The 26,195-nt window shown below is 37.3% G+C and overlaps 1 protein-coding gene across 1 annotated transcript; it reads right to left on the minus strand.

Moving 5' to 3' along the window:
• Positions 1-9,310: 9,310 nt before the first annotated feature.
• Positions 9,311-21,918, minus strand: LOC145998501 (serine protease inhibitor dipetalogastin-like). Its single transcript, XM_083134924.1, has 7 exons — positions 21,788-21,918; positions 19,979-20,119; positions 19,382-19,543; positions 18,268-18,444; positions 13,044-13,202; positions 10,085-10,243; positions 9,311-9,621 (listed from the first exon to the last, which is right to left on the minus strand). Exons 1-7 carry the CDS (start codon positions 21,894-21,896, stop codon positions 9,587-9,589), a joined length of 942 nt encoding a protein of 313 aa, XP_082991050.1. The 5' UTR covers positions 21,897-21,918; the 3' UTR covers positions 9,311-9,586.
• Between the last annotated feature and the right edge of the window lie 4,277 nt (positions 21,919-26,195).

A 26,195-nucleotide genomic window follows, 5' to 3' on the forward strand; every position in this document is an offset into this window, starting at 1 on the left:
AGATAGATAGAAAATCTGAGGAAGAAGAAAGGAAGATGGAGAGAAAGATGAAGAGAGAAAGTTAGAAGAGGTTAAGAACGAGAGATCCTTAGTAGCAATACCATACAAGCAAATCCCACCCGTAAATATAATGTCTACTTCATCCCAACGAACCAATTTTCTTCCGGTCTAGATCATAATAACACCAATAATAAAAATAATAATAATAAATAAAATAGAAATTAATAAAATATAACATTAGAGAACAAACACGATGAAACGAAATAATTGAAACGGCACTGTGTTTCATCTGAGAATGGAAATGAACCATTATCTCCTTTCGTTGCACATAATTTCGATTTAAAAAATAATTTTTGTTTATCTTTGATGTAGACAACTATAACTTGCCTATAATCACTACCGTTCACTTCAAGAATGAAATTAACTTGTTGGCAGTGATTTTTTCTATAGTTCTGACTGAACGTAGGCTAAATCGTGTAGTATGTTGTCTCAATCCTCTTGGAAACTACACCAAACTATCGAGAACTCAAATACGAGTACCTCGGAGATACAAATCTCTCCAGAACTTAGAACACTTTCAGAAATCACCAGGCTTGATAAACACATGCAATATCATTATGCGTCTCAAGAAAAGTTGCAAATCGTACCTCACCAACTTTCATTTATGGCACCTCTGTTCTACACCATTGGGTACCAAAGTGTGTGTTTATTTTAGTAAGAGTTTCTAGTCATTTCATGAATATTTGTGTTTTTTGTGCTGTTCTAAATAAAAATAATCACATCTTCAATTGTTTTCTTTTATTTACTAAAAGGTAAAGGTAAAGCTTCCCGTAGCATCGTGCCATGAAGGTACATTTAGGTTTGATTTGATTTTGATTTGATTTAGTTTATTTTACTTCGCGTTTTGTGCCTCTTGGCTAATTTGCGAAGATGGGGATGAGTGATGAAATGATGAAATTGATGAATGGACATTCACAAACAACCAAGCCCGACCGGGATACGAACCCGGGACCCTTGGCGTCGCAGTGCGATGTGCTAACCACTCGGCCACAGGGTCGGGCAGGCACATTTAGGTGATGTGGGAGTAGGGCCCTACACATTCTCGATCTCAGTCATTTTGGAGGTGATCAGCACCACGCTCCGGCCGCCCTTTAACCCCCAGGGTTGCCCAAGGTACCCATTGATTTGAGACTGGGAATCAAACCCGGGTCTCTCGCGCGGCAGTCATACACCCTAACGACTAGACAACCGCGGCTCTTTTTTTTAATTATTAGGAAAGTAAATGCGAAAGATTCAAATTGAACGTCGCAGTATGAAGTCAATCTTAGATTAGAAATGTCAGAAATTCGTTTTCAGAAAGTAACTTGGTAAATTAAATCGTATTGTTTCCTTTAATGATTATCCATGTAATCTTCATTTAGAATAACAATTTACGATTTCTCACGGTAATGGATAATTTTTTAATCGTAATACGACTGCCCTTCCAGTTCTCTCACGTTAAATATTTTCAGCGCATCACCATCACCTAACTTCTCTCTTATCATGCCACAACAAGCTATGATATTTTTTTCTTTTGAAACCTTCCCCAACGAGCACAACAAAGTAATGGTAACGGTTCAGACTGTTTAATATTTTTTTTCAAACTTTTGTAGGAGAAAGACAAGGTATCTCAGAATTGTGAAATTAAATTTGAACCTTGATGACAGTAATTAGTAATTACCACTTGTTTGGAGTTACGAAAAGTCCAATTGGCTTGAGTCCAGCACTAACATGCGATGTTGAAAACTTCTAGGGAAATTATTGTAATGCTTAGAGTCTAACCTTGCCGCCTAAATAACTATGAAAGTATTTAGAGACGTTATTTGAATGGTAAGAGCCCTAAAGCTAACCGGCCTAACCTAATTACAAAACTCCTTCGGACCCCATACATGTCACTTATACTCTGTCCCTGGTACCTCTGGAGCAAGCGAACGAAAACAAGTCTCTGTGCAAGTAGTAACGCGAGACGGCTCCACCAATGAACACGTGAGAGGAAACGGGTTTACGAAGCGACAAACGTTACCAGCCTTCGCAGCAGCGTGTACTGCTTCGCTCTGTCCACTCGATTTCCCCACCCCCTTTTCTGCCGCTATGCGCGGCCTTGCTCCACACATTCCGGGGACAGAATATAGATGGCAGTAGCAGTCTGTAACCAAGACGATAGTAAACGCAGAGTAAACGAATGGCTGGTGGCAAGAAAAGAATCATACAGGGGTATATGGGAGAAAAAACATTCTAAAACAAACATGCAGTAAGTAATCGCTAAAATTCCGAAGTAAGTGTTAACAGTCAAAAAATAGAAATCAAGCCATGCAAAAAATGCTCGTCTGCCATGATATCGGAATTAAAAAATCGGTCGGAACTTGGTTAAGGTGACCATACGTCCGGAGATGTAATAGCCGGGACAGTTCCTCTGAGTTTCTGTCCCGATTTTTCTTGAACGTAAAACGGGACGCCAAAATGTCCCTTTTTTGTGAAAATTACTTATCGGCATGGAATTACTCCAACAATACACTATCTCTACTATTGATATGAACTATGGCGATGTTGGGTAGAAATTATTTCACATTCAATGTCAACAATGTGCCATATTTAAATGTCCTTGTTTTGTACCGTTTTCCTTCAGGAAAATATGAAAAATATACCGCTTTGTTAAAAATCTGCTCACCTCAAACTTGGTCTTTCCTTCTTTTGAACTTTCCCTTATTCTTATCATGTCACAAGCTATGATGACATTTCTTCTGAAAGCAGATCGCTATCTTTCTGTTCCTCACATACTAAGTACAACAAAGTAACTTCAAATACCACACTACACGTTAATTCGCTTTCAATAACAATACCGATTCTCGTGTGTTTACTCCAGACAAAACACAAAATACCGAATGTTGCATCAACACTATTCAAGCAAGAACTTCCTGCAGATGTTACGTGTTAGGCAAACCTTGTTACGAAACAAGGTGACCAACCATACACCTAAAATTTCTATTTTATGAGAAAATATTCTGCAGATTTAGATGTTTCACAAATCCACAAAGCCTGGCAGTTGCCCCCCACTTTTTGTCACTTTTGCCCCTGCACTATGATAAACCTTATCGACTAAGGGAAAGTAAACAGTCCCCCCCCCCCGTTTTGGAACCCAATCGCAGCCGCTGCTTGGAATATATTTCAAGATGCGGAAACCACAAATAAGCGCGATACTTAGTCCCGAAATGTGACCAGTCTTACGTTCTATATGAATCTCGGACCACCTTCACAACTTTTTAAAATACCAATATAGTTCTACTGCACATAGCATGTGCAAATTACATAACAACGCCATTCTTGCCAAATGAATCGATCATATATGCAAATAAATCATTGTATTGAAATAACTACATACCTTGGAAATATGCACTTCGCGCTACGAGGCTGTACGGGCGAAATGTGTCAAGTGGTACACGTTGTTTGACTGATTGATTGATTACGTTTATTTTACTAGGCTTGGGTACGTACATGTTGTGCGAAGCCTCCAGGAATAATGTAAAATTACTTCGAGCATTAAACCTAACTATCCTAACCTAACAAGAACATAACCTTACTATTGGCACCAAACGTACCTAACATTCCATTTCGTAGATTTAAAAAATAGTGGAAAAATATCTAATAACCTTGGAACAATATGACACTTGTATCCTTGCAAGAATTTCTCCTGGTAAGCACAATACCAGAAGACAACGAGCAACAGCTGGGTCGGTGACGTCACCAAAGTCACTTCAGTGTGGGAAACTCGACGGCTAATACTCCTGGCAATCCTAAACGACTAATACGATAATCTATATTACCAGGGGCGGCGTCAGGAGGCCGCGAGGGGGTTTGCTTGCCCATCCCTTAATTTCCTTCCGCACCCTCTGCGTTCAACTGAAAACACTAACTCTTAGATTGTATATTATGTCATGTCACATTGAGCACCGAATGTTAGGTACTAAAGTAAGACCGTTATTATTGTATGCAACGGTCAATCACTGAAATAGATGCCAATATACATACTTTTCTGTACTGGCGGCAGCCTCTATAAATATCAGCGGCCGATTTTTTTCTTCAATCAGCATTGTTGTTATGATTGTTTTCTTCTTTTGTTTCATTAAGTGCTCTGTTTGTGGTTTTCGATAATGGACATTTCCACTACTTTTTTTTAAATATCATTTTTAAAATCTACACCATCGACAAATAACCCCTGCAATTTCCCATGTTCATGTGCGTTCGTTTTAAGGTAAAAAATGAAGCTTCTAATTTTCGAATGAAAAAAAAACAGACGACTTGTTTGTGTGCGATTTACATGGCGAGGCCACATGAATGATAAGCTACAAGAACAATGAAATTGGTCTGTGAAAGCTATGTAAAAGTGCAAGATACTAAAAATACTGTTCTATTTGATTACATTGAAGTGCATTACCATGGGCGTAGCCAGAAATTTTTGTACGGAGGAGGGGGTTCAGGCTCTGATAAAAGTTAAAACATTAAAAATTATAATAATGTTATGATTGTTATTGCACAACAATAACTATTATAAACTAATAAAATAAAAGTTTTTATTTCTATAATAACATTTATTACGTCCTTCCTTGGGCAGGCTGTTCTTTTCGGTTCACCAGATGATCGAATATGCAGCGCAATTATTTATTTATTTATTTACATTTCAAATACAGTTAGTGTACTGAAATGCAAAGTACTATATTTTGTTATTTACATTCACACGCCTTGTTCAAGAAAAAATAAGTTAGGAGTAAATTTTGGTCATATAGTGCGACCTCTTACATAAGAAATCTAATTTTTGGAATTTTGAAAACTTGAACCACCTATTCCTTGGTTTAAATAATAAAAATATGGATCCTGCATTTTACACTCAACTTTTCGATCTCGCGCATTTTTTTACTTCGCTTATTCTGTTGGAATCATGGGCGTCGAAAGGAGGGGAGTCAGACACCCCCCCCCCTTGGAAATTGGCATTGTTCATTTCAAGTAGAAAAAAGAAGAAAGCTTGTTATTTTTAATGTTAATAGGAGAAATAAAGATCATTTAGTTAGTATTTGAACAGAATATAGCGACAGTAGAAAGTGTGTTAGATCAAAAAAATTAAAGGAAAATATAAGAACCAAGTTGTATCTCCATGTTCTACCATTTAATTCAATAAATAAATAGTTTCACAGTTTTCAATATTCCAAAAAATATAGTTTTATGGGAGAGGTCACAACATAAATCTTATGAGTAAAATTTTCTCCTACCTTTTACAAATACAATACCTGTGAATTTTAGTACACTGAGTGAAATATGAACAAAAGATGTATGAAATAACTTTGTACTAGATATTCACTATCTGTTTATTTTTATTAGTATATAATATTTATCACTGTAAAATAAACAATTATATTGTTATCAATTTTTAATATTGTTATTATTTCTACTATTCAAGTTTTATCATTTCCCGAGCTCCAGAAAAGAATTCTGGCAACGTCCATGGCTGGAATAATATCTAACTGAAATTTATTTCTGTTATTATTATTATTTACAACAAAAATAATATGGTAACCGTTTGATATAGGCAAAACACATTTCTTCAATTTTACAGGAGAAAGTACTTACGGAACTGAGTTTCTGTAGACTTTTGAAAGGTCGTGGAAGTGTTTTCTTCCCGTCGTTCAATTTATTCGGCATGTAAAACATGTATTTTTCGACATTAATGTATCTGCAATGCAAAAAAGCTCTTGCCTCCATTACCTTCGACTACGTGAACCGAATGTTCCGTGCGTTCGATGACGTAAACCCCGGTCAGTGATTTCAAGGACGCCATTGTTTTCCCAGAACATGACAATTTTAACTATGTTTGCCTAACCTAACAGAATCTAACCTAACCTTGCCGTGAATGGTTCGTGTGGCTATTTATGAATGGTGTGTGGGGCTATGCGTGCATTTTTCGTGGGGCTATCCAAACAAATTGAAATTATCCTTGCCTTTAAAAACACAATTTTTGAACTTTTCAATGTAACCAATTGAGGTACAAAATACATAGCACACTGTACCTTCCGCCTGCCACTCCAGGACAAAACGCGAAGTCCACAGCAACTTCGCCTTTGTTAAAATACCTTCTGCCGCACTATCACAAACAACGAACTGTAAAATTTCTTCGTGAATATTGGGCCTCTTCCTAACAGTTTTTGAAAAAAGCCTGAAATCGTACGTTTACTAGACATGTTAGGTGGAACAAATACAAAGAACGTATAACAGGAAAACTATCCTTCACATTACAACTCGCATTAAATAATTTCCCGAGTACGGCTTGGTGAGTGCTCTGTGTGAGGAAGAACAAACAGGCGGAAAATAAACCGTTTATCAACAATGCAAAAAAGAAAAGAAAAACATAACTCACATTAAGCTACAGGCAGTTATCGAAAAAAGGGCCGCTGATCTTTATAGACGCTGCCACCAGTAGCTACAGGAAAGTATGTACTTGCACATCGGCATATCTTTCAGTGCTCGCATGTTGCATACAATAATAACGGTCTTACTTCAGTACCTAACATTCGGTGCTCAATATGACGAAATGACATAATATGACACTCTAAGGGTTAGTGTTTTCAGTTGAACGTAGGGGCTGCTGAAGGGGTTGGAAAGATAATTAAGGGGTGCGCAAGCACCCCCTCGGGCCCCCCTGGCGCCGCCCCTGATTCTGACTTGGGCACCGCGGAAAAATCTTGAAACACTAACGGCGCCGTGAAAAGAAAAAAATTGGGAATCTCTGCTATAGACAATTATCGAAAACCACAAACAGAGAACTTAATAAAAGAAAAGAAGAAAACAATCATAACAACAATGCTGATTGAAGAAAAAAATCGGCCAGTACAGAAAAGTACCATTGGCATCTCTTTCAGTGCTTGCCCGTTGCATACAGTAATAACGGTCTTACTTCAGTACCTAACATTCGGTGCTCAATGTGACATGACTAGAGCCCGGAAGTTCAGGCATTTATTTTCGTTAAAATAGGCAGGCAAAAAGGCATTTATAATGTGGAAAATAGGCACTAAAAATGAAAAAAAGCACATTTGGAAATCGCTTACTTTTATCTATAATTTCTGGCAAAATGTTAAAATCTACATTGGGAAGAGCATTTCAATTTTCTCCGTCTTGATTGCTATACTACAAGATGTTTTTTTAAGTTCTCAACATTCATTGATAGTCGTCATCAGAGAGAATGTTTTTCATAATAGCAAATGATCTTTCTACTTCGACAGAAGTTATTGGAGCATACATAAAACAAGCTAATGTAGCTGGACTCATTTCGGTAACAACATTTTCACCTTTTAGAATATCACAAATTGTTTTCAATTGTTTCAGGTCCTCATTTGCACTCACTACCCGTTTGCACTTTTCCACAACAGCTGACCCCATTTTCTCCTGGCACTTCCATCATCTGCTGCATAGATTCCTCGAAGATTTTCATGGATGCTATAAGAGCCTCACCTCTTTATTCTAGCTTTGTAATTGTCTCTGGCAATGCACCATGATGTGCAAAAATAAATGACAGTTCATTCTTCAGTTCTGAATAGCACAGGAGTTTTTGCACTTCACGAATTGAAGCCGCTTCATTTTCTGGAATAGCACCTCACTGATTTTTTCAATTATGTTAGCGTAGTATATAGCTGCTGATATCCAGGTTCCCCAACTCGTCAAGACTGGGTTGCGGAGGTAAACTAAGCTCGGGGGCAACTTCCTGAAATTTTCGGGTTCGAGAGGGAGATTTCAAAAATATCTTCTTTGTATTCGAAATCAACCTGTCCACTTCTGAGTGCAACGCTAAATATAAGCAATGATGACAACTGCACGATCCTTTCCCTCCAAAGTGCAGAACTAAACTAAAGATAGAGAACTTGATTTTGGGATCCATGCAAAGGCCATTGGGCATTAGTGCTGTTTCTTGTCAATAACCTCCTGACACGGACGCTGGACATGATGACGTAATTGTGCAGGTGTTCTGCAAAAAGGTTTTCAGCAGTCAATCATGCACACATGTTAACGGAAAGGCAATATCCTAAATCAGCATGAAATACTTTTTCTCACACTTTTCTCCTTCAGCAATGTTGAAACATACCTGAGTTCAATATTACTTAAATAAGGCGAAAATTATTCACATAATAAACGAAAGAAAAATAAATGCCAATAACGTTTTTGGGGAGAAAAATAATTTATATACACATTTTTTAAAGAAATTGTCAAATTTCATTGAAAAAGGCAAAAAAGGCATTATAATTAAAAATAGGCAGTGGGGTCCCAAATAGGCAAAATAGGCAAAATGAAAAGTCTTCTAAAACATTCCAAACAACATAAAAATCGTATATCCGGAAAAAAATTATCAATATATGCAGTAGATAAAAAGAGGCATGTTGCCAAACTTCCGGGCTCTAGACATGACATAATATACACTCTAAGAGTTAGTGTTTTCAGTTGAACGTAGGGGGTGCTGAAGGGGTCCTCTGTACAGAACAAGAAGGGGTGGGGGAGTAACCTGAAATCGGGAAAGGTGTTCATTGTTCGTAGGTGACCTGTACGTAGAACGTTATCACCTCATCTCGCGTGATAGCGATAAAAAGGATGTCGGTTGCCAACCTGTGCGAACTATTTATAAGTTGTGGTATTTGATAGGTGCTGAATGCACCATTCATCTCACCTTTTTGGGTTTTGTTTTTGACCAGTGGCAGAGTATACGGCAACTGCAGTGGAAGAACTCCATTCCCCCATTCAGGCCAGTTTCGCGTATGCTTCAAGATAAGCATTTAGATCACTATGGGGTTTCATGTACGTGAGGGTTGACGTAGCTCGAATATTACCTGGAGAATTAAACATATGAACACATTTATCCGATATACCTCCTAGATAAGACGTATGAATGAGCGAGTGAGATATACCGTGTTGCTTAAAATAATTCAGTGGTCTGTAAATATCGTAGGTCTCTGTTGAAAAAGTCTCTCCCTTCAAAAATGACGCTCATTTTTTAACTCTGCACATCGAAATCATTAAGAAATGTCATATTTCATTTCAGAAACAAACAAAAAGTTGAAATTTGTGGACCAGTGCAATTCTTCCAAATAAAATTTAACTTAAATGTTGTTTTTAAAAATCAATAATTGTTTGGGATGTTCTCTTACACATAATCATGATCTCTTTTAAAATGGAACATCCAGGAAATTCTATTAATGGCAGTTCTTCAATAACAACATCAATTTATAACTTACTTTGACTTTTTTTAATAACGAATTGTTAAATGAAAGATCACAACTGTTGCAATACAGTTCAATATAACAAATACAATTTCAAGTTGTACCGAATACTTTCCTCACTTGTATTGAAACTACAAAATTTTCAGATAGAATAAGCTTATAAAGGAAATCTTTGCTTCAACCACACATTGGAATATTAAACAATGCTTTCTTATTATTCTTATTATATAATTATATTTAGTGTCTGAAAATAGTATCATGTGAAATGCAACTTTTTTGTCATCCAGTGTTCCTTGCCACTAGATACATTCACCGGAATAAGCCATCTTTATTTCTGGAAAGAAAGAAGAAAAACCAAAGCTGTCTGAATTTTCTTAGATATTGGAGCCACAACTGGCCGTAAACTAATGAAAAATAAAATTAAATATTTATATTTATTAGCACAGTAAATTAATTAACAAATATAATATACAAAAACTTACAATTTATTATTATTGAGGCTATAGAATTTAGTTCCTAATTATATGATCAGTACACAATTTTTATGTTTCTCATTATAGTGTAATTAATTTTTACTTGTATTACTTACCTTTTATTGAATATAGGAGTGATATGTTCTTTAACAGATTGTGCAAAATATGGTGCTAATTCTTTCTCATAATTGACAGTTAACGTTTTTTATTATAAATAAGTTGGGTTGCCAACAAAGAAAGGGAAAAGTTAATTGAAATGTTTTTTTGTGTGTGTGTGATATATCACCCCCCTCCCCCACCCCATCGATTATAGGTATAATTTACCTGGATCATTGCGAGCGGCACACCACAAGGCTGAGGGGTTGATGTAAGTCTTCCCTTCCTCCGAGCAGACAGGCAGCACCCTCTGCGTGGTCGGGAAGCCAAAGATGCGACAGGGGTCATCGACGTCTGTGCAGGGACCTTCGTGTACCATGTGGAGAGCTAGAAAATCAAACCAAAATGACATCATTTCAAGTCGGCTATTTTGTGCCATTTGTATGACGTCTCAGCCCTATGAAGCAGAAAAAATCAGTGGTGAGAGAAAAACACATCCAAATACTGGTTGAGTACATCGTTTTGCCTATCACTCGGTGTGTCCGTTCATAATATCCTCGGGATTACCATAAAAACCTGTTGCGCTGAAGCCAGAGTATGCATCTTATTACGCTACGGGGTAATGGGTTCAAATCCTAGGTAAAGTATGGTTTTGTATATGCCGTATGTGACGCCGCTGTCGTTCAAGATTCTAAATAGATGATACAGTAAATAATACATTTGAATACTCGTAAATAATGCGTGTTTACTTGATTTTTTTTTTTTAATTTAGAGGTGATCTCGACATCTCGAGTATGATCTACGTGTGTTTGGACGTACAACAGTGTATTCGTCCCATAATCAATTTCAAACAATTCATCATTCATCCATCCCCATCGTTGAGATTAACCTAGATAGAAAATCAACGTAAAGTAATAGAAATAGCTGAAGTTGTATTGTTGCACTTTGCCGTAACCTTAACTTTCTATAATGTGCAAGGAAAAATCATGAAATGTATTTACAGGGCACGAATAAAATAAAATTAAATTAACCTAATTAAAGGGTGGGAGAGCATGGACTCCTTCACACAAGATTCAATTGTCCCCGTCAACAAAGATAAATTTTCATCCCAGTTGGGATGAATGGTCCCAAAGAAAAAAAGAAAAAAACTGAGAAACGAACTATACAAGGCTAAAGAACATTGAATAAACGCGAAACGAGTAAGCACAAAAAATAGAGAATTAAATGCGAGATCAACTGCAAAGCAATAAGTAATTTTGATTTACGAGTAGAATAAAAATATCTAAATTTATGAGTACTTCCTTTTCTGCCTTCAAGAATAATAAAAACACTATTCAAATTGAAAATGTGAACACCCTTATTGTATACTAAAAACATTAAGCAAGAGATACACTTGCTCTCGGTTAAATGCAGATTCACTCTTGCCAGTACTGAGCATTCAGTGCAGTTTCATATCAATATATGTGCTCTTTTCTTTTCTTTCTTCCTATCCTCTCTCCCCCCTGCTCTGTCTTTCTTTTCCATCTTTCTCTCTTTCCTTTTCCCTTTATTCCATCTCTCGCTTTCTCTTAATTTCTGTATCTCCTAATTCCACTTCTCTCTCTCTCTCTCTCTCTGTACTATGCTTCTCCTCTCATGTTCTTTCTTTTCATATTCCTTTGTATTCTAATGTTTCTCCGCGTTCCTTTTATTCCCCCCTCTCTCTCCCTCTTTCCCCTTTCCTCGTATTATTACGTTTCCATTTTCTTTACAGTTCCTTTGCCTAACGCTATATATTTTTCACATTCTATCACTACAAGATGACATTATTTACGTAATATCACTTCACATGCATCTATCTATTCAAATTGTTTGGTGGGAGTAACAATATGAAGAAACATGTAATATTTCACGCATATTTACAAAATAAAGTTGTTATTCGTATTTGAAAGTTTGTAAAAGTTCCAAGATATGACAGCATGAAGAAGCGTAGTGATCGGAATGAGTGGGAACAGCAAAAATATCTGTTCACTGGACACAAAACAATGAACTAAAAGAATGTTACAGTCTTATCAATTTCACAGAAAATGCCTGGGATGGCAGTATTATTGCACATGATATCCAGTACGATTTGGATCCACATCCAGTAACTTCTAAATACCTGATGAATACACACACACACACACACAGAGAGAGAGAGAGAGAGAGAGAGAGAGAGAGAGAGAGAGAACGAAATGCATCAAATCTATTTTGTAAAGGTAACGCCAAGGTGCATCATATGATGCAAGGGAGTATTTCTTTCTAAGTCGAGGTGTACTTTAATGTAGCAATTGATATCTCTTTAATGCGCCTTCCTGCATCTTTCTCGATGATGTACTGAAACCAGGGCCGGCGGAAGGGAGGGGGCGAAAGTTAATATATACCAACCCACCGTTTTGAAGGAACATGTCAGTACTCTCACTTTAAAACCACTGAGTGCCACAAGGTGGGAAAGCAGATTCGATACCTTAACTCCGTTCAGATATCAAGTGAGAGAGGTCTATTTGATGCGCTCCTTCAAATAATTGGCGACAATAGAACTGTCCAAATCGTCGCACATGAGGCTCAGTGTAGCATTACATTCCTTTGCTCACCAGTTATCTGGTATGACTCCACGTAATGTAATGAGCAAATGTCTTCAAAACATTAATCTACGATTTGTTAGATGATTTCTTGCAAACATATCAGTGCTTTGAAAAAGCAGGAACGACGAAAAATTTAAGTTTCTTCGACACCACTTGGCAGCCTGGCAGGGCCTCCCTCCCTCCACTCGTGGAGGCGTCGGGGGCGGCGACGACATGTGAGTCCCGGTTGATGATAGAGAATTGGCATCGAATTTAGATATAGATGATCCAAAGATAGGCAACACTGTACAGGGCCGAAATCGAAAGAAGAATCAGTTTCAGTATGATGAAACTGTTGAAGAGCCACAAAAACGGTACAAAGTTGATTTTTATTACCAGGACCTAGACGATTATTTTAGCTCTAAGAGTTGAGTTGGTGTTTCAAGTCCACTTTATGCACAGTAAGGCTAATCGGGACTGGACCTACAGTTTAAAGTGGGATCCGAACCACTTGTGTCTCCACCGGGTATCGAACCCGTGACTCCTTGATAACAAGGCGGCGACGATACCACTTAAAACCTGGGAAAAGAAACGTAGAACCTTACCTGTGTCTTTAGAAGCTGCACATAACAAGGATTCCAGATTGGGGTAGGTGACGCCATCGCTTCCGCACATCGTCGCCCTTCTGGCTGACCGCGCCGATTGGCACGGGTTGACGTCCACAGGCTCTGCCTCGCAAGGGCCAAGTTTGGTCATCGACAGCCCTGTGAGGAAACGCATTGTTAGAAAAATCTTATGTTTCTCTTATATTACGTCACTGTTTTCTGTTTCTTTAGGCTGATCCCGACGATGAAGATGAATGATGGTGAACTGAAGGAATCTTCGATAAGATCGTGAGTCGACCACTGAACTCGCTCGGCTGGCATTTGACGTCATCGGCCGTGTCAATTCTAAACCTCACAAAGGTTGGCATTTGAACCCAGATACGTTCTAGCTTAGCCAGTAAGCCAAATATGGCTCCAAACTACATACAGAAGTAACTAGCTACGTATGAAGAAACAACGAGAGTACAAATTAATAGTTTCAATGATTTATTTCTACTTCTTTCCACACATTTTACTTTCATTTTAGGAAGTAATAATTATTAGTATTATATATTATCAGCTCTTTTTCGTAAATTTCAATACGAATTTCGGAAAAAAAATCTAAACCATGGTTCACCAATGGCAAATTAATGGTCTTTTCAGCATGGTTAAAATTCTTGTTAATGATTATTATATGATTGGAAGAAATTTCCAACATAATTCGAAATATGAAAAACAAAAAGTCAACAGGGCTAGATTCAATGCCGATTAACGTGATCAAAGAGGTTTGCACGTACATTAAGGAGCCCTTGGCTAAATTAATTAACGAGTGTATGGAAAATGGCAGCTTCCCAGATTGTCTAAAAATATCAAAAGTAATACCCTTGTATAAGAAAGGAAATAAAACAAAAATTGAAAACTACAGACCAATTTCCTTATTGTCAATTTTTTCAAAAATTTTCGAAAAATTAATCTATAATAGGATAATAAAGTATGCAGAAGATAAAAAGATACTCATAAAGCAACAAAATGGGTTTGTGAAATCGAAAACAACAAAAAATGCCATTTTTGATGTAATTGATAATATTCTTTCCGCCATAAACAAAACGTATTCTGTTGTTGCAATTTTTTGCGATTTATCAAAAGCGTTTGACTGTGTGAATCATCACTTGCTACTAGAGAAATTAAAATACTACGGAATCCGCGGTGTATCAAACAAATTAATAGAATCCTATTTATCGAATAGAAAACAGAGCGTTGCAATAAATAGCATATCCAATAATGGGACGCAAACAACATATTACTCCGAATTGAAAGATGTGGTTATTGGAATCCCCCAAGGATCGATACTAGGACCCCTGTTGTTTTTATTGTTCATAAATGACCTTCCAGCAAATGTTGATACCGCCCAAATTACTCTTTTCGCTGATGATACTACGGCTTTGGTAGATTCTGTTAACGATGTAACATTAATTCAAAAAACGGAAGAAGCTCTTACTGAACTACAAAGCTGGTTTTCAGCAAACAAACTTTCTATGAACAACGAAAAAACTAATATAATAAAATTTGGTGTATCTAGAGCCAAAAACTCTTCTATTAAGCAATATAATTTCACAGTAGGGCATGCCGTTATAACAGCTACTAAAAATACAAAATTTCTTGGAATATTTATAGACGAGTGTCTAAACTGGAAAGTTCACATAGATCATTTATGCAAGAGGCTAAACACCGTATGTTACCAATTAAGAACCTTAAAAAATAGTTTCAATACAGTATGTTTGCTAAATATCTATTTCTCAAACTTCGAAAGTATTTTGAGGTACGGTATCCAATTTTGGGGAAACTCGGCTCAATCGCAGAGGATTTTTAAAATTCAAAAAAGAGCATTGCGTATTTTGGCAAATGCACATAAAACTGATACATGTAAACCGCTTTTCAAAAAATTACGTATATTAACACTTCCAAGTCTGTACATACTTGAAACACTTTCTTTCATACACGAAACAAAATCGAACTATCCAAGGAACATAGACACTCACGATTACAATACCAGACAAAAAGATAACTTCCACATTCCCAAAGTGCGGCTAACTGCATTCCAAACAGGACCTTTTTACTCAGGCATCCAGTTATACAATATATTACCAAAAAGTTACAAAAATTTTGAGAGAACCACAATCTTTAAAAGTAAAGTGAAAAAATTGTTATTGGAATACACATTATATTCAGTTCAAGAATTTCAAGAATTAACTAACTTTATAAAATAAATTTAGATTGTATACACTATATAACATGTACTTTTACAGCACTAGTTCACTTCAACAAATAATTTGTCATTGTGTGTTTTACTATTATATTATGTTATATTATTATTAAAAAATTGCCAAATTGATGTATAGATATATATATGTGCGATGTCAACATGTCTTTTGTAATGTACATGCACCAATGCCCCCAGGGGTATTATCGGTGTGAAAATTGCTCAATAAAATTGCTCAATAAAGAAAAAAAAATTGCTCAAAAATTGATATGGTTTATTTTTTACTTCGCTTCTTTCTACCACTAATCGCGAATGCGAGGAAGATTGATGACATGATGAAATTGAAGAAGGGACACTCACAATAATGTGCTACTAACATTTCAACAATAGTTAAATATTTTCGTTTTATGTTCTCTTGTTTTGTACAGTATTTGGTTCAAAGACCTCAACATTCTTGTAGGGCAAATGCGCCCAGGGGACAATTTCCCCCTTTGACATTTGGGAAAGTACGCCTCTGGTTAAAGTAATCTAAAGAAACCAGGCACATGCTCAAATATCAGGAGAAAGAGTATGCTACCCGAGAAGCTAAAACTCATTTTAAAGGTAGTACCAGGGTGCGAAATCATTGAAAACTGGTGGGGGGGGAGAAAGTTCTTCATCTTCAAACCCCCTCCCCCACAAACATATGTGTAGCTATATTATACGATATACATATTTGTAATGTTAATAAAAGTAAAAATAAATTTCTCAATTAAAAATATTATTATTAATACTATTATTATTAATTACATAAAGGAAATTAATTTGTTACTTATATACACAGTGGCGTACGCAAGGGGGGTTACGGGGTTTAAACCCCCCTTGAGCTTGTGAAATATTATGAAAAATGCTGTGGATAAAAAGTGAAATGGACAATTTTTCACAGTCAAAGATCTGGGACAATAATATTACTATTAGTACTTCTACTACTACTACTAATAATAATAATAATAATAATAATAATAATTTGAATTATTATTTCCATGCAGCATGGAGAAAAGCACAGCATTCCAAACACAGGCGTCTTTCAGAGTGATGCCTTGAAAATAAACACGAGTTTATGAGGTTAGGTTAGGGTAACTGATTTAAAAGAGAAAAAAAGTTGTTTTGTATCTCAGTTGCAGCAATGTTCAATACACTGCCGCACGCAGGATTTTTTTTCGGGTGTGGCTGGAATAGTAAATGTGGATAGCACATGGCTCCGTTTTGGAGGGCAGGATGCATAATAAAATATTTCGTAGTTTTGGAGCTTTTCAGTCTATTAAAATTGTATTCAAAGACGTAAATGGTAATCGGAATTCACTTTAAAAGAGGTTTCGCATTTACACATTTTGATTTTTTAAAGTTCTTAACGGATTTTTATTTGAAAATTCTAATTTTCTCAAAATTTCGGTAGGGGCTGGAACATCATCGGCCACCCCTCTACGTACGCCAGTGTTCAAAGAACATGTATTTTTTTTGTGTGTGAACAACGAGAATTAACTAAATAAAGTTAATGGTACGTTGTAAGAGGCTAATGTATAGACAACGGCTAGGCGGACAAGAATACAGTCGCCCGACCCTGTGGCCGAGTGGTTAGCACATCGCGCTGCGACGCCAAGGGTCCCGGGTTCGAATCCCGGTCGGGCTTGGTTGTTTGTGAATGTCCATTCATCACTTTCATCATTTCATCACTCATCCGCATCTTCGCAAATTAGCCAAGAGGCACAATACGCGAAGTAAAATAAACTCAATCAATCAATCAATCAAAGAATACAGTCACCAATTCGCCTTCCCATTGTATTGTTTACCGCAGCACGTTTGAATGTCGCTCTTTAAAATGTGTCACCTTGTTGACTAGACAATTATTCAAACGACAATAAGCTTAACTATTGTAAAATGTTTTGTTGGTAAGAACAAGGAGACAATCCAGATGTGAATCATCGGGGACATTTATGCGGGAAAGAAGACGGAAAAATTCCAACCAATTCCGGGAATCGAATCCGGATCTCCGGCGTGATTGTCACTTGTCAGACGCTCTACCGACCAGATCACCGCAGCTCCTTGGATGAGTTCCATACTTTGATTATTTCAATTTATTTTAATATATTTTCTTGTATTTATGGATCTTCTTCACCCTTGAAATGTCTCACCTCGTTGACCAGACAATTATTTCGTAACAAAGAAACAAAAAAATGCTCCCAGGAATCGAATAAAATAAATAAATAAAATAAATAAATAAAATAAAAATCGAATGACTAGAAAGTAATTTCGTTCTAATGTTTTCATAAATACTATATTTATGTAGATCTCTACTACTTAATAGCAGTAGTAGTGGTATTAGTAGAATTATTAGTATTAATTTAGCTAATTAATTAATTATAAGTATTATTAATTAATTGTGATTATTATTATTTAATTAAAGTATAATAAAAGAATGGTAATGTGAATTTGGAAAAAGTTGTAGAAATAACACCCCCCTTGATGAAATCCTGCGTACGCTACTGTATATACATATCAGATATTGCAAAGAAGCTAATTTTTTTACCAACTGGTTAAAGATGTAAATAAATAATGAAATAGTTCAAGTGGTTTTATTATGTGTAAGTTTTTGTTTAGTTTGTGCTTTATGTTAATATAATAAATCAATTAGGTTTCATAGTTACTATTGTTTTGCATTCTTGTTTTACTTTTATTGCGTATTGATGTAGATTTGTTAACGATCTCTTGAGAGAGAATGCATTCAATACTCACAACTACACTAATTTGTGTGTGTTTTCGATATTATTCTTAGTAAAGTATATTTGAAATTAAAAGTAATTGCTTATCTTTTGCTTGTTATAACAAAAACTCTTCCCCCCCGGAAATGTTTGGGGGGGGGGGATTTTTCAGGCCAAGATTATTGGTGTGGTGATGGGGAAATCCCCCGTCCCCCCAAGATTTCGCACCCTGGGTAGTACCACCTACCTTGCTTGTTCTTCGCCATGCACGCAAGCGTGTATGGGTTGTTGTACGTCTGTCTGTCCGACGCACACACGGGAGCCCACATTGGAATGAGAGCCGCTATCACACATGCCTGCTGAGGGTCTCCGGTTGACGTCACATCATCTGCTGTGCAGGGCCCACCGTGAGTGATGTGAATTTCTGGTTGAAAAGGAACAATTAGTAGTTTAACTTTCCTTTTTACATCAACATTTTTGACTAATAACAACGATTAAATGATGATTACTTGAATTTCACTCACCTATACCCAAGCCAGTCTCGAACATCGTGAGCCCCTTAGCCACTGAGACAACGGGGGCAATTACTGAATGTAATATTAATAAATATTTGATTTTTGTATGTTCATACTTTGACCAGAGACAAAACCCACTTTCCTTTTACTGAACTGACTGTAGAAGCCAATACTTATGTGAAATTTGCAAAGACATAATAAGTAAATACACATAGAGATAAAGTTAAGAAACGGCGTGACGGCATATTGTGGGATGTGGAGGTAGACCCCACACATTCGGTCATTTGTGGAGGTGATGTAAGCAGCACCATGCTCCGGCCGTTTTTACCTCTTACGATTACACCCCAAGTACCCATTTATTAGAGACTGGGTGAACCCCAGAGATGTTCCATGCAGTGACATTCCCACACGAAGTCACTCACTCCAGGAATCGAACTCGAGGTCTCCCACGTAACAGTCAGACACCTTATCAACTGGACCACCGAGGCTCTGACGTAACTACATATACGTACTAGGCTACTCATTAAAGAAGAGGTAAAGTCCCTACAACTATTTAATCAATTATTAAATTTAAACATCTTCTTGATGACAATTATTCTTCCCACTTCTCTAATGTTTCCATACACTGCCTCTCCTTCTCCCTTCTTAGTGAACGTATTACTATAGCCAAAGTCAATATTTCTACATATTTCATTGCATGACGCATTCAGCACGTCCGTCAACATCACTGATTTCTCCTGACTTTCTACACCAGAGTCCACTTCATGCTTTTAGCCAGTAATTAAATATATGTGCACCCTTATCGTGGAACTATGTTTTCTCCCTTTAACACCAGAAGTGTATTACCTGGATCCATCTTCTTCAGGCACTTCACGGCCAAGAAGTCCCTGTAGGTGATCCCGTTGGAGGCGCACACCGGGTGGAAGGCTGTCCATGGCGACCTGGAGGCTTTGCAGGCGTCGTACTCTGCGTCTCCTCTGCAGTGGCCCTCGTTGCGAGCGCTCAGCCCTGATAATGACATCCAATGTTAATTGAGGAAAGAATGCTCTGGTTATGAATATATTTGTTTCTATATATTTTTTTAATATCTATTTTCTGCTTCATTAGGCTAAGAGAACGAATGACGATTGCATAAAATTCATGACAAATGAAGAACGCCTATGATGGCTAAGGTTTGACTCGAGCCCAGAACATGAGTTGACTATACTAAGGCAAAGTAGAGATGATGATGTCAAGACAATTTTCAGTAATTAATTTCACCATACGAAGTTTAGAAGCGAAATATTCGTTGTTTGGTAATCAGTACCAGACACGAATATTTGGCTTCCATACTTCGTGTGGCAAAGTTAATATCTAAAAATTGTCTTGACGTGATATCATTGGGTGACTGCTTTTTGCTATAGTAAAGACATGTATATGTATATAATTTTGAAGCCTTCTTACTTCGTTCAGGTCCATATTTTTTCATACACTCCAAGGCTTCCATGTTGCCGTATGTGTAACCATCTGAACCACAGACAGGCTTCAATTCCAACGAGTATGGACAAGTTCCCTCGCAAGGACCATCATGTTCCACCATGACTCCTACGAGAAAAATTAAGAGATCATATGTATTCACTGAAATAAATTAAATACGGGTTTCTGTGAACTTTTTTCTTTTTACAATAAACATGCCCAATTCTATCCCAGATGAGTACCTGGTTTCTGAATAGTTAGAGATATTGATCGAGGTTATAGAAATGTTATCTTACATTGCTATAATCATGGCGTTTCTTCTGGGCAAAAGATATAGTTTTAGTTTTAGTTTTAGCCCGACAAGGATGAAAAGAAGATAGTGGTGCACATGGACGTCCGCAGGATTTTTTCCATGGAGGAGCAAGTAAGGTATTTTTTCCAGGGGGTGCAAACAAGGCACATTTTCCCCAAAAATAGTGTTGTTCCCTTAAAAAACATTGCTTACATTTGAATTTATGGTGTTCGTTCAATAATTCACACACATTATTAGGGCTAAAATGAAATTATATGTGTGAAATACATAATTTTTTGTTGACTTTCATTTTCCAGGGGAGGACACGCCCCCCCTTTCTCCCATCCTTCCGAACACTCACGGTGGTGTAAGCGAACAAGCACTATAGAAGAGTACAGATCACTATAGCTTCACTTTTTGTACAATAAGAGAAGTTTTCTGTACATTCCGCAAGAGCAGACCGTTTTTAATAGAATGAAGCTATTCTTCTTCTCGGTATTGAGTTTGATTGTCAGAGTTTGAAGTGTCGGTTGATGCGAGGGGGGATATGGCATTCTCCTAGCTCAGTGCTGAAAGTGGTGCTATCCCCAGTTAAGAAACTTGTCACGAAACGTCTGCATAAGCATCCCCACGTAATGTATTGTTTCCATGATGATCGCACAAGCATCCTTCCACCTTTCTCCAAACTCGACTAAACATCCTTCTAGCTATGAATTTCTACTTTGAGTACTGCTCCACCAGTGGCGGCCTAGGAATAAAACTCTAGGAGTGCTAAGGATGTGGAATGAAATTTTGGGGGTGCGATGTTGAAAATAAAGAAAACTTAAAACATGCTTTAGTCACTGTATCAAATACCAATTAACTTTTAAGGCTTCTTTGAAAATATTCCAAAGAAAGTTAAAATTACTCGTAACTTGCTTCATTTGTGCTTACTTTGACCACAACAAGCACATGTACAGGAAAGTAAATGCAGATTTTCTTTCAGATTAGGACCAATGGCTTGCCTGTTGTATACCGATCTGACATCAATACCTAACATTCCACGCTAAATAAGACTACATGGTTTTAATAAATCTCATAAGATTACACCACATGAGTTGATAATGTTTCGATTGAAAATGGCTTTAAAAAAGGGGTTCGGGAGGAGGAAACACCCCTTCGCACCCTCCTGGCGCCGTCCCTGAGCTCCACTAGGAAACTTTGTGCAAAATGTCCCCCAACTGTACCACTGTTCCATTATTAAAACATAGGCAGCATCCACCAGCTAGCACCAAGGCTCAAGCAAATATTCTCTCTCAGCTAGAAATTTCCACTTCGAGTACTGTTCAGTGCACTACAGAAATTTACGGTGAATGGAGTATGAAATGTGATATGATGCTATGTCTAACCATCAGACAAAATTTAGAATTGAACAAACGACATTTTCTGTATTTTGAGACTTTTTTTAGACTCATAACATGTTGCTTATGCATATTCGAGATGCTAAGTCAAGAATGGTAGCTTACTGTGTCCTGGATTTCTTGAGTTCATGCATTCTATCTCCTGCCTGTTGGAATAAGTTCTATTGTCCGAGCCGCATACTGGATCCTGCTTCTCAGGCACAGAGCACCTCATGGAAGTCACCGCAGCAACTATCAAACCTAGTAAAAACAAAGCGTATAGTGATTCCAGGGGCATTCTGTGCACACACATATACCCAGGCATATACGTACATACATATAAGCACACACATTACATACACGCGCGAGAATAGTTTTCCAAAACAATTTTATTATGAACCTACCGATAGACATTAACAGAATCTTGTGCATCTCGTGTGATATGTCCGGGCGGGGGTAAGGGGGGAGAGTAGGACCCCGTTTGATAAAGATTTTCTAAACGGAAATTCGAATACACAAAAATTGGAAAATGAATAATCAGTGGACTCTCCTTAATTCGAACTTCAAGGGGACACGAAAAATGTTCCAATTATCCAAAATTTGAATTGACAAAAATATCACATCATTAAATATGGTTTCGAAGGAAATAAAGATCTGTTCGAATCACCGAGAAATTTGAATTATCCAAGTTCAAATTAAAAAGAGCCCATCGTAATTAATTACTAAGAAAAGAAGAGGAAAATGTCCCCTTCCATTATATTCCCGACGGATGGTATCAAGACGAGACGAGACTTAGCAGTATAGTGAGGCTTCGATTAGTGCGACCTTGTGTAGAGGCCACCTTTCACCATCATCTGCAAGTATGTGTTTTCCAAACAGGGTCCGTTTCCTTATTAAATAGCATCAATAGTCCGAATTATTTGTCTTTCACCTTTTACTTCCTTTAATTGTATAATTTGACGCAGAGTCACTTGGGGATGGTTCCCGAATATCGCAGGCATCCTCTTTTATATAGACGGCCCCAAAGGGCTCTGTACAGTGTACAGTATCTAAGTCTCGTCTCGAATTGTAAATGCCTGTTTCTTTTTCGGTCTCGTTTCTATTTATAAACATTTGTCTCGTTCTTGTCTCGACAAATCTCGTAGGTTATGGTATCGTCTCCATTTTCACAAGGCCGTCTTCGAGACTCGAAGACTTGTCTCGTACCGGTATCTCGTATCCCTAATATCGACCCCTTACGATATTTCTGGACACAACACTGAAGAGTTACGGATGACATTTCTATGTCAAGTCAACCAATGAAAAAAACTTTAGTATTCAGATTTTTTGTTTTATTCATTGTACCTATCAAAAGGCAAAAACTGCCAATTTTCAGATTTTTGGGCAGTTAGTTTTTGAGTTATTGACTTTCAAAAGAGCAAAAATTCCAAAATTTGATGACATTTTGAAATCTTTAAACAGCTGTAGATCAAAAACTATTTGACCTAGAGAACAAAATTTGGTGTCATTCTCTTCTTTTTTTATGGGCTTTAATTTGAAATGCAACATGACTGTGCAATTTCAATTTTGCAATTGACTATTCGTGTGCAATATTTCATAATGGGACGGCAATGGGTTGCTATGGAAATTAATTATTTTTATTGTAATGCGTGTGAAATTTGCTAAATTTGTTGACTTCCATGTTTAAACCATAACTATAAGCTGAGTGGTTGATGTTGAAGTCTTCATATTAGCCGATTTTATAATTTTTGGACTACAAATAATATGTATAGGTAAATATATTGAAAAATGCATATTTGTGTTTTCATTTCAGAATAGGATACAAATACAAGGTCTTAATAACAAAAAATATATACATGCGTAACATATTCATAATAAACTAAACAACCACAGTCCCAGGCCTTCATCTGCCAAGGAGTCTCCACTGGGGAATAAATTGCATCGAAGAGGGTTACAAAAAATAAAATATATATATTTCATACATCTAGCATAACTTTACCTAAAAGTTACAACTGAAATTGTTCATCTTGAAGCCTAGAGATGTTGTTAACTCTGGGTGTCCACTTTTATAAATATGGACCTGCTTACAAGCACAGTCTCATCAAATCCCAGCTTCAACTTACCTCCGTACCAAGCAGGGCAAGAGTTCCCATTTTCCTATTTTCCTGGTTCATGACATTATACAAAATACCACAGTATGAATGTGCTTGTGTGTGAGCGAGAGAGAGAGAGTGCTTGCGCCTTGACAGATTAGTCGTTTCAGGGAACTGTGTTAGAATACACACCTTTACAAAATGGAATCAAATCTGTTCTGGGGAACTCTCTTTGCGACCGCCGGAAAATATTCATTGAAAACCTAGCAAAAAATTGTGAAATAATTGCGCGGATACAATTTTGAATTAATTCTGGAGAATTCGCCAAACAGTGGAAAATTTTAATAAACTGTTGTGAAATTGTTCCCGTCAAGCATTCCAGGTGGCAGCACAAACGCAAAAGTGTGCAAGATCTGCCAGTAGTGTGTAAAGCCCGAATCACACGGAACTGGATTTCCAGTAGGAATGCCCTAGTTGGCGCTGGACTGGCTACATACTCATTTGCTAGTTTTTGCCTCACACGATACTTGTTATTTTGTTACCGCACTTGTCGAGCAGACAATCTGTAAAGATGGACGAGCAATTTGAGGAATGTTGTAGGAGAATTACTGCTTTGTGCTTTTATGAAAAATTAAAAAGGAAAAGTATGGACTAGAGATTGGCTCGAAAAGAATATGGTAATCAAGCTTTTTATTAACTTGGGTATGCATATTCATACATGAGATTCGCAGGATTGATTCACAAATAAATAAAGAAAAATCAAACATTTAATACACTTGTAATAATATGGATTTTCATTTTTGGCTAATCATATTTGTCACGTACACATCTCATCGCTTTGCATAAATACCTAAATATTAATGAACTGAACACGAATGCATTGCACGTCATCTCTTTACATTTTTTATCGAGAAACTAACAGAAACAGCCAACACTCAGAACCCACAGGCAAAAAACTCTCCTTTGCAAACTCACATATTATCTTCACATGGCCAAACTTTGCTCTTATTGGCTGTTCCACAGATTCCAGTCGAGGAAAGCCAGTAGCAATTAGAACTTGTCATATTCCTCAAAACCAGTCAAGCAGCCAGCCAGGCAGCCATCACTTCCGGTCAGGTAGCCAGTTCATCGCCAACTAACTGGATATCCAGTTCGGTGTGATTGGGCCTTAAGACGAGCTCTTGAAATTCCCACGTACTAGATCTAGTTCCACAGATATTCAGAAGCCGGCCTCTGTGGCGGAGTGGTTAGCACGTAGTGCTACGACGCCAGGTGTTCCGGGTTTGAATCCTGGCCTGGGCATGGATGTTTCTGAGTGTCCATTAATTCATAATTCAAATGTAGAGTACTTACAACAACAATAGTAACACTATTCTTTTCTGGACGCGCAAATAAAATTTTCCAGAAGGTGTCAAAATCAAATGTTATGCCTGTAAGTGGGATGTGTTGATGCCATAGACGTTTCAGAAGCAGAGCTCGAAGCGAGGGTGGATTAGGGGGGGGGGTATCCCCAAGCAGCAAAAGCATTTTTTCCCCGGCTGCCTTGTTGTTACAATGTCAAATCATAAGAGCTTCCCTCAGCTAACCACAACATCTCATCTGCTAACATTTTCCACCTTAAGCATTGGTTAGAAAATATAAACGTTTTAAGGGAGAGAGACAGGAAGTATGGAAGAAGCTATAGAAACTGAGAGAAAGAAAGGGAAATAAAGAATCTGGACGGATGGACAAAGAAAAAGAAAGGGAGAGAAATTAAGAAACAAGACGGGCAAAGCGAGGAAGGAGGAAATTATGAAGCAAGATAGAAGGGAGAAATAAAGTAGCTAGAAAAAGAAACGAGACGAGTACACAAAGAGAGAGAGAGAGAGAGAGAGAGAGAGAGAGAGAGAGAGATAGAAAGAAGTGAGAAAGTGAAAAATGTGAGAAAGGGAAAGATGTGACAAAGAGGGAGAGTTAAATATTGAAGTAAGAAGGAGATAAAAGAGAAATAAAGAAGAAAATTAGTCAGAAAAGTGGAGGGTAAACAAAAACAAACTATCATTTAACGATGAAGTAAGAAGGAATAAAAATATACTAAAACTGAGAAAAAAGATCGAAACCTACAAAGAAGACAGAAGAAAAAAAGGAGAAAAGTTGCAAACAAAGGAGAGAAAGTAAGGTCAAAAGTAACTGATTGATTGATTGTTTTAAGTCCACTATATGCACAGTAAGGTTAATCGGGACTGGACCTACAGTTTAAAGTGGGATCCAAACCACTTGTGCCTCCACCAGGTATCGAACCCGGAACCCATTGATTACAATGCGACGACATTACCACTGCGCCATCGGGGAGGCCCCGAAAAGTAACTAATATAAGGAATGAAAACGAAATATTGTTAACTAAGGAACTCCAGAGGGCACTATTTGAGTTTCAGTTTGTGTTTTATGTCCACTTAATACAC

This window comes from Lepisma saccharinum, chromosome 14, assembly GCF_977018435.1.
Source record: "Lepisma saccharinum chromosome 14, izLepSacc3.1, whole genome shotgun sequence".
In the NCBI taxonomy this organism is placed as follows: Eukaryota; Metazoa; Arthropoda; class Insecta; order Zygentoma; family Lepismatidae; genus Lepisma; species Lepisma saccharinum.

Coding starts and splice junctions, on each gene's coding strand:
- LOC145998501 (XM_083134924.1), bottom strand. CDS start 21,896: ATGAGGTGCTCTGTGCCTGAGAAGCAGGATCCAGTATGCGGCTCGGAC. Junction 13,203..18,267: donor CATGGCGAAGAACAAGCAAG/GTAGGTGGTACT, acceptor GTTTCCTCACAG/GGCTGTCGATGACCAAACTT. Junction 10,244..13,043: donor TGCAGCTTCTAAAGACACAG/GTAAGGTTCTAC, acceptor TTGATTTTCTAG/CTCTCCACATGGTACACGAA.